This window comes from Metopolophium dirhodum, chromosome 6 (genome assembly GCF_019925205.1).
Source record: "Metopolophium dirhodum isolate CAU chromosome 6, ASM1992520v1, whole genome shotgun sequence".
Classification (NCBI taxonomy): domain Eukaryota; kingdom Metazoa; phylum Arthropoda; class Insecta; order Hemiptera; family Aphididae; genus Metopolophium; species Metopolophium dirhodum.
The window spans coordinates 15,065,968-15,083,281 of record NC_083565.1 but is presented as its reverse complement, the minus strand read 5'-3'; the positions used below and the strand labels follow the sequence as shown (position 1 = coordinate 15,083,281).

General features: G+C 26.2%; 1 protein-coding gene across 3 annotated transcripts; it reads right to left on the bottom strand.

The window, feature by feature from the left end:
* Positions 1-3,473: 3,473 nt before the first annotated feature.
* LOC132947113 (uncharacterized) lies at positions 3,474-5,842 on the bottom strand. Of its 3 annotated transcripts, none has more exons than XR_009664828.1 (5): positions 5,700-5,842; positions 5,525-5,617; positions 5,318-5,449; positions 5,041-5,162; positions 3,474-3,839 (listed from the first exon to the last, which is right to left on the bottom strand). XR_009664828.1 is itself a non-coding variant. In XM_061017312.1 (5 exons), the coding sequence occupies exons 1-5, from the start codon at positions 5,776-5,778 to the stop codon at positions 3,778-3,780; spliced, it is 495 nt and encodes a 164-aa protein (XP_060873295.1). In that variant the 5' UTR covers positions 5,779-5,842; the 3' UTR covers positions 3,474-3,777. The 3 variants fall into 3 exon arrangements, 1 of the variants encoding a protein (XP_060873295.1); XR_009664829.1 differs by having other exon boundaries at positions 5,327-5,449; XM_061017312.1 differs by having other exon boundaries at positions 5,327-5,465.
* Positions 5,843-17,314: the final 11,472 nt, after the last annotated feature.

Here is a 17,314-nt window from a genome sequence, read left to right as displayed (position 1 = left end):
CTAAAGAAAATAATAATTTAAAAAATCGTCTCTTTATATATTTTATTATAATATAGGTATTCTGTATCAATATAATCCGTATCGATTTGGGTGAGAAATTCAGAAACGTGCATTGCATTCATAACGATAATTCAATTTTGATATAATATTAATATACGATATATGTATATACATAATACATAATACAATATACATAAACTGATATACCTACAATGTATTATTATATACATATATTTAGATTTTAGAAAACAGGTTGTTGAAATACCAAAGACAGAGCTCGCGAGGCCTGATGAGATTTTAAACCGTTCCCCCTTTGATATAAGGAAGGAAGTGGAGCAGAGAGACGCAAAAACAGATATATTGTAGCTGTGAGTCCCAAGAGGGAGACGATACTTAAGTTCGTCAGCATTCAAAGTCGCATTAAAGTAGAAACCAGGGAAATTTAAATAACTTGGATAATCTTGGATTATCATTTAAGGCCACGGTAAGTTTTTAACTCGCCTGCGCAATTTTCTTCAGGGCGCCGCGCGGGCATTTCTAATTATTCAAAGTTAGTTTAAACGCTCAACCAATCGGATGAAATTTATTTGTATTAAGCGGGAATATAAATTAAGAGATAATTTTGAATTCACCTTAATATTTAAAAAGAATATAATATCGAAAATGTACAAGACTTAAATCTTAATATGTTAGTGTAATTGTGCGATGTAATCATTGTAATATAATATTTTAAGTAGGTTCCTAAATTGAATAATAATGACATAGTATTTTTATTATTCAAGAAATTTGCACATTTGGTAAACTGTTACACAAAACTACTGCAAAAAAACATTGAAATAATGATGCATTAGTTAAATAGTACCAAGATCTGATATTTAAAAGTACAGATTAAATTTAACTATTTAAAGCTTATATTAATTGTTAATTTTTCAAAAAAATACACAATGGAAAATGTGCAATGATAATTAATATTGTTGATGATTGATGAATGTATCAGAATGAAAGATTTCAGTGTAATTACCAGGGGCGGATTGGCCTATCGGGAAATCGGGAATCTTCCCGATGGGCCGGCAGGGCCGCTATAATTATTATAATATAATTACAAAAAAAAATAATATATTTTTATAAATTAAGCATAAAATATATTAAAAATCAAATACCTACGAAGGTATTATTTTTAATATCTTAAACTATTACAATTCATAGTAGGAATTTTGGTATTTACACTATTTTCCCTCCCATTCATGCTAATGGATTATTTAGAAATCTGTGGTATTGGTATTTTAGTATTTATATTTTATACTCTATGGTAGAATTCAGTTAGTTTCTGATAACATTGATAACCTTATCTTATCATTTTTTGTATTTATTTTTATTTTGAACTTTTTACACAAACGAGTTACCAAGTCAGTTACAGTACTTATAAAAAAATTCAATTGAACTGTGCAATTTAAATTATGCGTGACACTGGAGAAAAACGAAAGAACGGTGGCGCTGAAAAGGTACGAGAAAAAAGAAAAAACTGTTAATGGAACCCATTTACATGGAGCCTTTTGTTTTAAATTTTCAATCCTTAGCTATAAAAGTTGTACATTTTATAAATTTTTAACTACAAAATAATTATTAAATTTTAAATTTGGTAATTTTTGTCCTAACCTAACTTCAATGCTTATAAAAAAATGTTGTGCCTATGTATTTCTAATATTTTTCAATCGCTATTGTTACAATTATTTTCAAAACTGTATGGTGTATAAACATTCAGTGAAATTTTCAAGTATCTACAGTCATTCGTTTTTTAATTACAACAAAATAACAAAACCGTTACATGAGAAATCGAGTGAATATCAAATGTTGTAAAAATATGAATTTCACACGCTCGTAAAAATTTAATATGACTTTCTTGTAGACATTTTTTTTTTGATAAATGTAGAAAAACTTATGAGGAATCTTGTTTTACATTTTAAAATCTTAGATTTAAAAAGAATATTTTTAATGAATTTCTAACTCAAATAATTTGCAAATTTTCGTCATTTTTACTTATTTTGTCCATACTTGAACTTTAAATGCTTATGAAAAATATTGTGACTGGATTTTTAATTTTCATTTGCCTTTGAAACAATATAAAGGAGCTTTCTATTAAATTTTCAAGCTTTTTTAACCAACAAATAAAATTTTATTGATATTTAAAGAAAAAAAAATTTAAAAAGTAGAAACTAAAAATGTCTGGTAACAGCTCAAAATAAGTCAAAATATTTTGAAAGTGTTATATTGTGTATAGAAAATGCTAATATAAACATTCAGTCAAAATGTCATGTACCTACGGTTATTTGTTTTAGAGTTGCACCAAAAACCAAACTCGATTTTCTCAAAAACAGATTTTGCGTAAAAATTCCCCCTTTTTCCTTAATATTCTTTTGTTTTTCAACAGTGCTTTTGAAAACTACAGTGAATTTTTACTTTTGATCCCCCAAAGTATTAACTAGATTCACTTTCCTATCAGAAAAGATACCATTGAAGAAAATCTAAGTATTTTTACTGTCCTAAAAGGTGGTGGCTGACACAAAAAAAAGAAAATTAAAATAAAAATTGAAAAAAAACATACATCATCGCTCCGCTCAGAATCTAAAATGTTATAAGATTAACTTCAAGTTCAAGTTAGAACAGTCTGAACAGGTTAACCTTATCTGATTAATCCAAAACTGTTATAGCTTTAATTATAGGTACCTATTATATATTTTACTAATTTAGGTGTAAGACTAAACAAATTTTGAAATTTGAGTAAAATTATGACCATTTTTTTAGGGTGGGGAGGTCACATTTGTGGTGCAGGGCCGGTTTGATCCATATTTCCCCGGCCGAAAAAATCCACCCCTGGTAACAATTTAGAGTGTTTGGACGACTTTAGGTTTCACCTTAACAAATAAAAACTAGGTATTGATATTTGTTTGAGTATTTTATGAAGATATTGTGAATTTTATAAAAGATATTGTTTTAAAATCACTATGATAAAGAACTGTAACAATAATTAATAAACAAAAGTAGTTGAAATATTTTTAACATAGTCAAACTTTTAGGAAATTGTTCCTATAACTCCTCTATATGTTTGGCCATTTTGTCGAATAAATATTTTTAAATAATTGTAATAATATTTTGTTGTTGCATAAAAATATCATATTTGGTTCATAACCTTTTTTTTTACCGATTGATGTGGATGGATTATGTGGCGCCATCATGTGAAGTACGCTGCAAAATATTATTTTAAAACGTAGCTATACATACCTCTATTTGAAACATGTTTCAAATCTTTTATTTTGAAATATCCATAATATGGCGTTTCCAGATGTAAAATGTGTAACTATAACTAGTTGCTGCGGTACTATGATTGTTATTTATTATAATTTGATTTTGTATTAATATATTGTAAGAAAGTTTTGATATATTTAAAAAGATACTTAAATAGTTACATATCCCAAGGTTAGTTTTAAATTTTGCTTTTACATAATTATATAAATACATACTACGTAAATTAAAATTATAATTTATGAATTCTTCAAATAAGAAGTTGGATTATTGAATTAATTTATAAATATAAGTACAGATATTATCGTCTTATTCTATAGATATAATGATATTATTTTATTATAAACAAACTATTTTTGATAATTGATAACTGAAAACCAATTAATATTTTTATATTTTCAACTTACGTCGATACCAGTTGATGGGACATCCATCCTTTTCTTCATAATAAAGAGGAGCGTCTCGATTCAAAATATTTTACATGTAAAGAAGTTCATAATTGCATTTAAATTTTCTACACGATTTATCATTAGCCGTACCTATACATATTTAATAAATGTAGTGTTACAATGAGCCATATTTAAACATCCTAACTATTTATTACAGGGTTAAAATCACTTTTACTTAATTTCATTTAATTTTTTTTTTTTTTATTATTAGTTAGACCCGATATTCACATGCCACCATATGGTATAATTGTTTCATAATTTTTCACTATGAATGTTTTGAAACTATTGAAAATAACCATTCTAATGCAATTGTAGTTTTTTTACTAATGGCAATTTAATACAACCGACGCTGACTTGAGCTAGAGCAGAAAATCTTCAGGTGGACAAAGTTTTATCCCCCAAAACCAAATGTGCCTCATTAGAAGAATAAAATAATTTATAGGACATTGTTACAGATGGTAAAGTTTGATCTTGATTCTAGACTCTAGCAAGGTAAATGCTTCCTTATCCCCCTTGCTTTAAATTACATTTTTTATGTAACGTTGTATTAAATTTAAAACATTAGAGGAGTAGTGTTCACACAGATCCTCCTCTGCTGTCGGTTCAAACTCCAGCAGTGTAGGTACCATGCTCTGACTTCATCTTCACAATCTCTGGCTTTACTCGTTTAATACATAGGTACATTATACAACATCTACTTAGATATACGATTCTTACTACAGGTTGTTTATAGCTAATATTTGAGCGAATTTACTTATTATCGAACTTGTAGAGAGGAGAACCAAATATATTGTTTTGTATTCGAGTGAAGCATTTTCAGGCTGACGCGTTATATATGACCTAGCCTTAATTAAATATTCTAATATAAAAATATACAACTATAATTATTCAAAACAACAATAATTTGTCTGTGTTATTTAGGTTTTAGATGTGTTTATACCTACTTTTAGTAAAATATAGAAAATATAAATTGGGAAATCATGTGGTATTGAACTTCAATAGTTTGAATTATATTTGAACGCATTAGAATACTGCAATTACCTACTGCTATTATATTTATTATTAATTTCCTATATTTAGTTCTAGATTCATAAATCACGTAGTTACATGTAAGTTATATATGAATTATGGAAAGTGATAACTATTAACGATGCAATACAGTGCTATATAGTATATACTTTAAAATAATCACGAATAGTGCACTTTTTCAGTTCTCCCAATTATTCAAAATAATATTATAATATTTGTTTTTATACCAATAACATTTTAATTGAACAGTTAAGAAACTTACGACAGTACAATTCAGTCTCACAGCATACATTTTTGTCAAATTTATAATAACATGTGTCGGGCAATAATGAGAAATAAGACGGACATCGATCATATTCGCATGCAAATGTAGTTGTAGTTTTGCTGAAAAATGAGAATAGAATTATTCATTTAAGACGATAATACAAATTAATAAGATTTCAAATTTTAACTTTTTACGATTAAAATACTATATTATTTCAGCGAGTATTAAGTAATTTAATAATTACAAGCTACTATACATATATTTTATTATTTACTTATTTTACTTATTAATCGTTTTTTGATCGCAGAAGCAACCGGACACACATAGGCTTAACTCGGAGTCAATCTGAGAGATATTATCTTTTGGTGAGTACACATTTCCATTAAGATAAGAGTTGTCATTTGATCTTGTAAACACATTTTGTACAAAAGTTAAATTCAAATTATAAAAATAATACGCATCTACTAACGAGAATATTTACCACAGTCGTATGCCACTGCGCAAAAATCTGAACCATTTTCAAAAATAGGTTTACATCCAACTTCTGTATATAACAGTTGATTACTGTCACAACCTTAAAACAAATAGGTATTTAAAATATATGTTTCCTAAATAAACTTAACTTATTAAGACACATATCAAAAATTATAGACTACCTGCACATATTGTGAAATCCAGGTATAAAATTAATAAAATAAGTTTCAAAAGAAATGTCTTATCTTTAATTGAAATCATTTTATTCAAAATATTATGTGAATTTTGTTGTAGCCTGTAAGACGATGCGAAGCTAACAGAGAGTACTGAGTAGTGACTGAAGGCTTACTAGCGGCTAAATATACATACAAACTAATCGAAACCAGTTTTATAGAAATAATGGCCATGAATTTTAATCGTTGCTAAAATATTTTTTATACCTATAATAAAGTTGCTATATTTAAATATTTACATGATAAATATTACTATATTTTAAAAGTAACAAATTATAATTTTTTTGAACAGAAGAATAAAAATTTTCAAATTATTAAGTATTATAAAATGATAATATTTAAAAACCGAATGTAATTTAAAATACAAATTGAATAGATCAATTCACTAGATCAGTAGCTACTGTAATATAAATGTTGATTGTTGGGTAATAAAAAATGGTGTTAATAACTATTCTTTTTAAAACTATTATTTTTATTGAAAAAATGCCAAAAAAACTTCATAATATAATATTATTACATATTTATATTTACCATATAGGTGAGCGTTATTGTAAATATTATCTAAAAGAAAAATCTTTATTTTGAATCTGCAGAAAATGGAAAAACATGTTATCGTAATTAAAATCGTAATTAATCAATTAAATCCAATTAATAAGAAGAAGTGGAGTGTAATAAAATATAGAATAGGTATATGGAAGGAGGTATTCAAGTATGGATATGCATAATGCATTTATTTCGGTTATAGTGATTTGCTTTGCAATACTTGAATTATTCCTATATATGTACAATATTGTACGTGTTACATGCACAAAATCTAAAGTTAATAATTTTATGATCCAAACATTCTAATGATTTTTTAGCGTCAAGAAAAATTCCAAGTAAAAAATAACGTTTGTATCACTAATCAATGAGCCTTAGGAGTTTCTATATTTTTACAAAAGCAAAATTATCTTCTAGAAAAATCGTTGTTTAACAAATTTTTATAAATTTTTCTAAAACTTTTGAAATCGTATACTATGTTACCGAAATAAGACGATATTTTGAATCTGTAATATTATATTTTTTGACGTAGACAACACGTCAACACGTCATATTATTATGCGCGTTTGGCGTCATCGTCTTTGAGAAAAAACAAAAATCGTATATGGTAGCGCTATCTAGCAGAAAATATGACTGTCAGGCAGTCGAAGAAGGTTTCAGTGTTTAGGAGAACGAGCGCGGCGGTAGATATCACTGCCCTTATTGTCTAGACGCATTACATTACAAATAATCAATTTCAAAATTATTATTATAAAACAAGTTTTATTTATTTTCATTTTTCCGTATAAATTTAAGAAGGGGTACAAAAAATGTTCTAATAATACCTAGTTAAATGTAACATTACACTATTTTAAATTAATAATTACCTACAAAATTAATTCTGCAAAAGTGCAAACCCATTTTTATTAAGTAAAATGAAAAAAAAGTATTTTAAATAAATTTTTAATATTTTTAGAATGGATGTATCTGTATTTAAATACAAGTTTAACCGAGTATAACTTAAATTGGTTTTGGAGGGAAAACATCAGGTTTATCGTCGTAACGAAGGTGCACAAAGAAAACAACCGCAAAGAGATTATAAATATTTTGATATCAAAAAGTCAATATCGACAAAATTTGAGTTACGAAATATTGTCATTAGGGTAACGACATGCACCAAATCTAATATTAATGATTTTATGATCTACACGTTCAAATAATTTTTTAACGTCAAGAAAAATTCTGAGAAAAAAATAACGTTACATAGAACAACTATTCACTAAGCCTTAGAAGTTCTTATATTCTTACAAACGCAAAACTATCTTCCGCAAAAGTCGTTGCTAAACTAATTTTTATAAATGTTTACATCGTTTTTCGTATACAATGATCTCAATGGATTCAAATTTAATACAATCCATTACAGTGACCCACTTATACCTACTATACATCAGAGTGACATTCACTCACCCGCTTTTTGGTGATTGAGAGGTATGAAGGAAAATCAAAATATGTTTTTGGCTGTGATTGGTATGTATTATGGTAGAATGGAGAAACTTATTGAGAATAGTTTCCAATTTGATGATACTAACATTTCATTCATAGAGTTATGAATAAACAAACCTCAATAGCTCCATTATACAAATCAGCCTAAAATAATGTTATGCGACCCACATTTGAGTTTTAACAAAATTATCAACAACAAACATCTCTGACCACTACCACCGGCAAATATACAGGTCCAATCAACAATATGTTAAATGTTAGTAGGTATATTATATTAGAAAATACTTCTCCCTACAACGGCTATAACTACCAACCCCATACCTTCAACACGATGGTTCTCAACATTTACGACATTTAGGAGTCAGGACATAATATTCAACTATATTTGTATAATTATGATACATATTATAATACTTATGCTAACCACACAACATAACAATCATGTTAATTTGGTTCGAAACGTTCTGAAACTTTTTGCATTAATGTTAAAATGTTCTAAGTTGTTATAAAGTTTTTTAAGTTATAATTCCAGTGGCGGCATCAGATATTTTTGAATGGGAGGGGGGGCATTTATGGGGGCATTTATGTAATTAAATATGGCTACTCGATCACCCATTGATTTGTTTATACCATATTTTCAGAAAAGTATTGCTAAAAACGTTTTGGGTATAATATACTATATTTTTAAATGGATAATCAATAAAGGTGGGCAAGTGAGTGTCACTTTGTTGTACAATTATAGGTTACAAGTGACTATTTGTAATGGATTGTGTAGTGAGAAGAAATTAAATTTTAAATCAATGATATAATATACCATTGTATAAGAAAAACGATTCTGAGCGAAGACGGTCAGTCAGCCTATGATATTACTAAGTATATTAGATGAAAATATTATTGTGAATAAAGTAACTTATATAATATAACCTATGTATGTGGAACCTCGTTTTAAATGTTCAATCCTTAGCTATAAAAGTTGAACTTTTTATACATTTTTAACTACAAAATAATTATTAAGTTTTAAATTTCATAAATTTTGAAAAATTTAAACTTTAAATACTTATAAAAAAAAGACCAAGTATTTTTAATATTTTTCATCTGCTAAAGTAACAATATATCAGGAGCCTTGTATACATTTTCACGCTCTTTTTCCCAACAAATAAAATTTTATTGAAAATTTTACCATAGAAAAAAAAACTACACAAAACTAAAACTGAAAATGTTAGTAAACAGCTCAAAACGAGTCGAAATATTTTTAAAATGTTACGGTGTAGGTATAGAAAATGAAAATATAAACATTCAGTTAAATTTTCATGTATCTACAGTTATTCATTTTTAAATTACAACAAATAAGAAAATCGCTACATGAGAAATTGAGTGAATATCCAATGTTGTAAAAATTTGAACTTAAAATGCTCATAAAAATTTAATTTGACTTTTTGGTAGAGATTTTTATTTGATAAAATTAGACAAACTTATGAGGAATCTTGTATTAAATGTTCAATCTTTTTTACCTAACGCATTTTATTGATATTTAAAGAAAAAAAAACTAAAAAATTGGAAACTTAAAATGTGCGTAAGCATCTAAAAACAAGTCGAATTATTATGAAAACTATATGGTGTATAGAAAATGCTAATATAAAAACCAGTGAAAATTTCATGTATCTACATTTGTCTGGTAAATTGTTTTAGAGTTACACCAAAAACTAAAATCAATTTTGTCAAAATCCCGTTTTTTCTTAATTTTTATTTTGTTTTTGCTGGTGCTTATGAAAATTACTGTTAATGGGTTGACCTCCGAATGCACCAACTAGATCCACTTTCCCATCGATCAAGATACTGAAGTTGAAAATCTAACCATTATTTCGACTACTCAACCTAGCCTAACATTACACAGACACAAAAAAAAATAATAAAAAAAAAAAACACACACACACGCCATTCTAAAATCGATACATTCATCGCTCCGCTCAGAATCTAAAATATACCTACTATTATTATTATCACAAATGTACTACACTAAAACTTCAAATTCCCTCCGTTTCTTTTACTAGTAAGTAACAATAGATAACTTTTTATTTTTTGATGTATGAGATTTTAGAAAGTATGCAGTTAGTGTTAACTTATTATTGAGTATTTTTATTTCTAAATGTGCAAAATTAAATGTTTTTGATATTAAAATTGTCAACATTATATTATAGTTTGGGGATGGGGCAACAAAGGGGCAAAATAAAATGTCGGGGGGGGACTAGCCCACCTTTTGCTACAGTGTAACGCGGCCCCTAGTTATAACTAAGACGGAATATTATTAAACTTAGTAATATTTACACAGACACTCAGTATTAATAGCTGTTGAAGTAATTAATGAAATAGGTACCTAGCTCATAATAATATTAAAAGTAAATATATTATGTTGATTTTCTTGTTATGAGCACATACGTACATATCAAAAGTCAATTCCTTTTACCACTAATTTAATGTTTTCAAAAACAAGCGGTACGCGTTTTACGCTCTTAAATAAATATTTTCTGTCGTAATATTTGCTTGAATGAATTAATACTCTTTGAAAGATACATTATACATGACATTTTAACTTAATATAATATTAAATTAGTCGTTTAGGTACTTCGTCATATTTTGTAACTTTATCAGTTTATGTTTTTCGTTTTGTATTTTGAATTTTATTTTAATATAATTTATAAAGATGAATTAAATTGCAAATAACTAATAACCATTGCATATGCACCTACCTACTTATATCAATTCAAATATTATATTAATAATCAAAATATCAGATCAGTTTTATAAAGAAACCTCATTAAAATTTTCATTTAGTCGTTCATAATAATTGTACATTTAATATTTAATAACTTTTTTTTGTCTCTCAATAAAAATAAAATATATTTGAATTGATTTTTATTTTAGAAAAACCATTATGATAAACTGTGGATTAGTTTTGTTTGACATATTATTATTTCCTCTCTTTGTTCGAATGTATAATATTTCTGTGTTATATAATTTATATAAAAGGGGCAACGTTTTATTTAAATATGATATCACTCAAAATGAAACATCCTCACACCTGTCACCTGTGTACTAACGAAAAAAAATTTCAACCAATATAGGTAATACACACCTATTATATTCAACTTTATTATAAAAAAAATATGTTTACAAAAATGCAATATGACAGCTTTCAATATGAACAGTAATTAAAACCCATTCGATGGATTAAAACTAATAGTATTATTATTATTCTAGTAAAAATACGAAAATACAAAACCATAATATTATGAATGGTACCTACCTACGTTTAATGTACTACGTTTTTAATTTCCCAGAAATTATTTTAATTCTCATAATAGAAATAATAGTATATAGTAGTAAAAATGTTGTTATTTTTTATTCTCAGTCTAGAATGAATTGTATAATATAATATTAAGAACAAAATATAATGATTTAAGATTCATTGTGGCTTGTGAAACAATAGAAACTCTAGAGTTTATAAACATTTTGTTTGGTACAAAAAAAAAAAAAAAACAATAAAAAACTTAGAAATTACAGCATTAAACAACAACGCGTGGGTATAAGCATTGGCGTACGCAGTCGGGGCTAAAAGGCTGAAGCCTCTCTCCCATTGAAGGTATTATAATTACTATAATTTTTATATTTATTTAATTTCAATTGTAAACTAGTAAGCTAGTAAGCAAAGACGTGTATTTATATACGTCTTAACGTATTGGCTATTATAGCCAACATGAATAAAATAGAATAATTGAGAAGTTGAAAATGTACAAAAATGTCTGAATACCTCTCTTGAACTTCTGCAATTAGACAAGAAAAATAAAAATAAAATTGTATCTTACTGCCCATAATTTTTATGATTAAATGTTTTTTTTCATATATGTTTGTTTATATTTTGTTTCGTGTAAGTTAGAACTAAAAAAGCACTTGATTTATTTTTCAAACCTAATCTGGTCACAACTCAGTAATTATTGATTTTCAAGCCCCCCCCCCCCACCCCCCCCAATTGAAAAATCGTGCTTTTACCACTGATCCGATTATAACACGTTACAAAATATTTATTTTAATAATTTAGAAATTATAATTTTACTGTTATAATATAGGGCAGGGAGATCCAACCTTTTGTAGTTGACATGAATTTGTTCATATTTTTTTATAGCAAACATAATATTATATAACACACAAGTTATCACATATTATTCACATTAGTACCTACATTACATATTAATATTAATTTATAATTATTATGGTGATTAGGTTACTTGAATATTTTTTTAGAATTTGGTATTTTAATAATTAGATAATGTGATAATAATTGGCATTTTTTTTCAATCACATTTATCTTTTTTTTCGGCCACTTTCCTAGTTAATGAGATTTTAACATATTATAAGTACATGGTATTTTAACTATCGACTATTACAATATAAACTAAAAGTTATAAATATTATAAACGAAAAAAAAATAATACATAATAATTATAATAATAATTAATAATAATGGAGTTAGACAATATTATAATACATGTGATGATAAATTGCTTAACAATATTTTAATTTTATTTCATTAAAATTCAGTTTTCTACGTCTTAGAGTTTCGGACCGTACCTACTGTATTTAATTAACTGTTTTCAAAATACAATTTTTATTTTACTTTTAACTTTTTGTTGAAATTATACCTATTCAACTATATTTTCTACTTATGTAAATCATGGCACTTGTATAACTCACTATAAGTGTTACATTCTAACTATAATAATAGACTTTTGAAACTATGGTCTCTTAGATTGGAAATCCCGAAAATCAGAATTTGATTAAACATATTATTAAGAGAAAATGGGGGTTAGCATTCCTGATGAATCTCACCCGGCATAATAATTTTCGTGTATATTATAATATACGGTATTGCGGTATGCTTGAATACAATTTTAGACTTCAGTTTCTGCCTTGCTCTAAATAATACGACAACTGTCACAATATTATCAAACGAAAGATCCAATCAAGGAATACCTCGTCGGTTATCATTATATTCATTATTCAATTAAATTAATATATATGTTTGCAATAATCCGTTATATCTATACATATATATTTTATTGTTTGGGCCCCCGCACAAGTTTTCTCAATGAGGCCCAGTATCCATATGTATATGCAATCAAATTAAATAAATAAATAAATAAATAATTATATTACGAGCGTTGACAATATCCGTCGTCCACATTCATGTGACAACCTATAACAATTTGATAATAAAACAGTAAACACTGATCTTCACTTGGTTTAATTTAATTATTATATTCAGTGTGTGTATTATTATTTTGTACATACCTAATATTCATGTGATTTTTTTTAGGGGGTAATACTGAATGTCACGTGAATTTATTATATGAGAATTGAAAAACATTTATAAATCGACGTCTCTTGCACGCGTCCATATAAAATTCATTTGTGAACATTAGTGTAGGTACAGAAAATAAATGGCGACTTTGAGATATTACATCGGTTCATTTTATTCTGAATAAAACAACCTTGTACTACAGTCATTACTATATTAAATATACAAATTGTGTTGTTCGTATCACCACTTAGAACATAGTATTTGGAATTATAAGACATTATATGCTACATGCATAGTAAAATAATAAAAATAATAAAATAAATTCTAACGTCCAATAAGCACCAACAAATTATACAATATTTTTTTTTTTATCAACGAGTATTTACGAATATATTATGTAGATACGGTTTTTTATAACATATTTTTACGTTGTAGAAAGAAGGATTTGTTGATAGATGGTCTTACTCTTTAATGTTACTTGTAATTTATCACGCATTTAAACAACAAAAAATATCATAGTAAACACGGATTACTATGAGAAAATGGAAGCTTTTCTGATCTTAAAAGAGTTAAAAACTTTTACGAAATGCCGTGGACTTGCATAATTATTTAATACGGTCACGATTACTAACGAATTAACTACCTAAGTTGGTATATACTAATAGAGTAGTGTTATTATTAAACTTATTTTGTTTTTATAAGAACGAAATCATATTATTATGTAGGTAACTTATATAGGTATCTACTTAGTTGTTAGTTGATTTATTTTTACATTATAATATTATCATAATATAAATTATAATGATATTCTTGCAGATTATATTATATATAAAAAAAATTATAATTTATTATATTATTTGTTAGGTAAATGTTATTGTTATTTCAATTTACTTATTAACTAATATTTAATACCACATTCTCATTATAAATCAACTTAATTGGATAATTGGCTGTACATTTATAACTTTTAGTAGGTACCTATGTAAAGATTGTGTGTTTTTAAATTTATTTATTTTTAATAAAATAATATTTTTAGTTATAAATAGGTATACCTATCTAATACCTATATCATATAATATATCTTATTTTCTTATGTTATTACTTTATACTGTGCGCACCATCCACAATATTTATTTGATCAATTTGAATGATAAATGTTGTCTTTTGTGTTTACTTAATGACGAATAAGTATTATTTATACCCAAGCCAAAAAGTTATTACACATAATGGATTCTAATCACTGTGACACTATCGCGTTACTGAAAACGAAAATTCAATATATAACTTCCGGCAAAGAATAATATCTATTATAAAAATACATAATATTCTGTACTTACTTCTAATATTAATTTTAATGATATCGAAACCACAGTGTCCATGTGTTATTTTTAAATGTAATATTAAACATTAATACGAGTATATTAATTTTCTTAACGATCGGTCGACCGTTAAAATTTAATATTAATGAAAAAAAATAATGTTCCTATTTTAATTAATCAAGTGCAAAAGCTTCATAATAATATTATATTATTATAACAACGCATAGTTTCAACAACTGCATCATTTTGTAGTATTAATGTTAGCCGTTAGGTACTGTCAAAATTGAAAATAATACTATATAAATATTATACGTGAGTACATGACCCCATTAGGTGATTAGGTGCCTATGTACATTATTTATCTTATTATAAGTACATCTTTTAAAATTGTATCATATTATACTTTGTTTAAGAGTAAAATCAATTTAGTAGGTATATTAATATATTGTTCTTTAATCTCTATTAATAATTATGAGAAAATACTGAGAACATACTGCAAAAAAACAAATATAAACAAATAATGATTTACAGGCTTGGTATGAGGAAAAAAAGTGATAGGTATTGAAATTATGCAATGATTAAGACTAATTGCATAGCCTAAACACTGAGTATTGACAAAAAAATGGTACCTATCGAATAAATCATTACCGAGATTTAGGTACTCTTAGGTAATATGGGTCATTTAGGTACACATTTAGACTTACATATTATGTAATTTATTTAATATATAATCATAATATTGTTATATATATCAATAATACATTATAACATACCTAGTGATTGTTTTAACTGTTGTTATAACTTTAGGGATTTTGAATTTGCATATTACGTAGCATAGGATATTTCTGTTGTTATCGTAATTAATAATTATTGGAAATTTGGATGATTGTACGTGCTTTTAGAATAAGCTATCAAGATATCAATTGCATGCTATTATTCGTATCCGAAGGATTAATGATATTATATTTAGAAATGGGAATAATATTACAATTAAATGTACCTGTATAAACATTTAACATATTATTATAGTTAATTCGTGTGTACGGCCTACAATTTTGATTTGAAGATTGAAAATAATTTTTAAGAGGCACCTACTTAGTTATAACTCATAAATATATAAAAATGCTATCCTAAGAAGGTACTGACCAACGTTTTAACGTTTCAGTTAAATAATATTATATAACAATTTATTGAAAAATGTACCTACCTATATCTAATTAGTTGGTAGGTTACCTATCGGCTATCTTAATGTAATTGTCAACTAAAATGTATAAGTAAAAAACATTTTAATAACCAAAATTGTTCATATCATTTTTATTACTTCTTTGATACGTCATAATACTTGAGCAAAAGTTAAAGTTTAATTGATAAAATAAAATAATAAATTCTGAATAGATAACATGCAACATATTATTAAATGGTGGAGTGGGGTGGGGGGTAAATATTCAGGTATTTGAATGTCATACACCGGATTTCAAAGCTAAATATAAACAATTTTGTCGAATATTTAATGGAAAGCCAAATTGGACAATTGAGCAATGTGTAAAAAAATAATAAACACCTTTTAAGTTATAATACTGATTTACAAGCAGTCAAATGCAAATACTAAAATACAAAATATGCCTCTTATGTCAAAAATAACTAATAATGAAAATTAATCATAATTATTTTCATTATATATTATATTATGTTATACTTAGAAAATAGGTCTTATCTGATATTCTGATGTCGTACACTATAGTACCACTCATCTTAGTAGAATACCAACTGCCCCCTCGGACTCATTTGGTTATCACTTATCAGTAATTAAAAGATAAGATAATAACAAGTTGGTTTGTATGATTATGGCCTTAAAATTTAAAAATAAGACTTATTATAATTTTTAAACGTGCTGACTTCAGGTTGATGTAAATATTAGACTGGTACAAATGCCACTGGTTCATATAGTGAACAAAAAATTTAAAAATGATTAAAACAAGTTTTTTGTATAGTTATTTTATGTTTAAATTTGGACGAAATTAGATATTTAAACAAAGATTAACGATTTTAGTTATTTTGTTGTAATTTAAAAATATTATTTGTGGGTACTTCAAACTTTTAAAGTATAATAAATGTATATACATACACAATGACATTTTAAAAAATGCAATCTTTTCGGTAAAAAATAATTCAACTTACTGTATTTCTATTTACTAAAAAATAGTAAAATAAATTACGTAAGAGCAATAATATTACAGTGACTTACTCCTCAATGACAAAGGTACACTCGAGACCTTCAACTGTATGTCTGTATCTAGAGCAGAGTGGTTACCTGATACCTACTTTACTCCTTTTTTTATAATATTGATGTTGTGTCTGTTACGTTCTTTCATATTATAATTTGAGTAGATTTGTTGGTATGTACGTTTTGAGCAAAATATATTCTACTTATGTTTTCTTATTATCATGGACGTCCGCAAGAATTCTATAAGGAGGAGGAGAGCCAACGATTTTACTTTATACATATAATACTTTGAAATATTATAGTTTTTTTTTTTTTTTTTAAATAAATCAATAATCATATTAATAAGTTAATAGAAAACAAATTAGTTAACTTGAAATTAATTTGGCTCGTGAAGGTATTACTCGACTATACGTCAACACGATATCCAATGAATGCTATAAATTCTCACTGTCTTAACTTTTGTTTAAATTTTAACATAACCTATGCACTTTTAAACAACAAAATTACGGGATAAGTCGCTCTACATCATAATATATTATATTTTAAGCGTAACTCGTCAGTAGGTCACTGCAGTAATCGATTTTTTTAAGTTTGAATTCAATGATATTATAGCAATATAGCATTCAAAAAACGATTTCTAGTT

Bases quoted from the DNA above. Each gene is read 5' to 3' on its own strand.
- LOC132947113 (XM_061017312.1), bottom strand. From the start codon at position 5,778: ATGATTTCAATTAAAGATAAGACATTTCTTTTGAAACTTATTTTATTA. The intron at 5,466-5,524 runs GTAAATATTCTC...TAACTTTTGTAC, and splicing joins CGCAGTGGCATACGACTGTG to AAAATGTGTTTACAAGATCA. The intron at 3,840-5,040 runs GTAAGTTTCTTA...AAATATGTATAG, and splicing joins TGAGACTGAATTGTACTGTC to GTACGGCTAATGATAAATCG.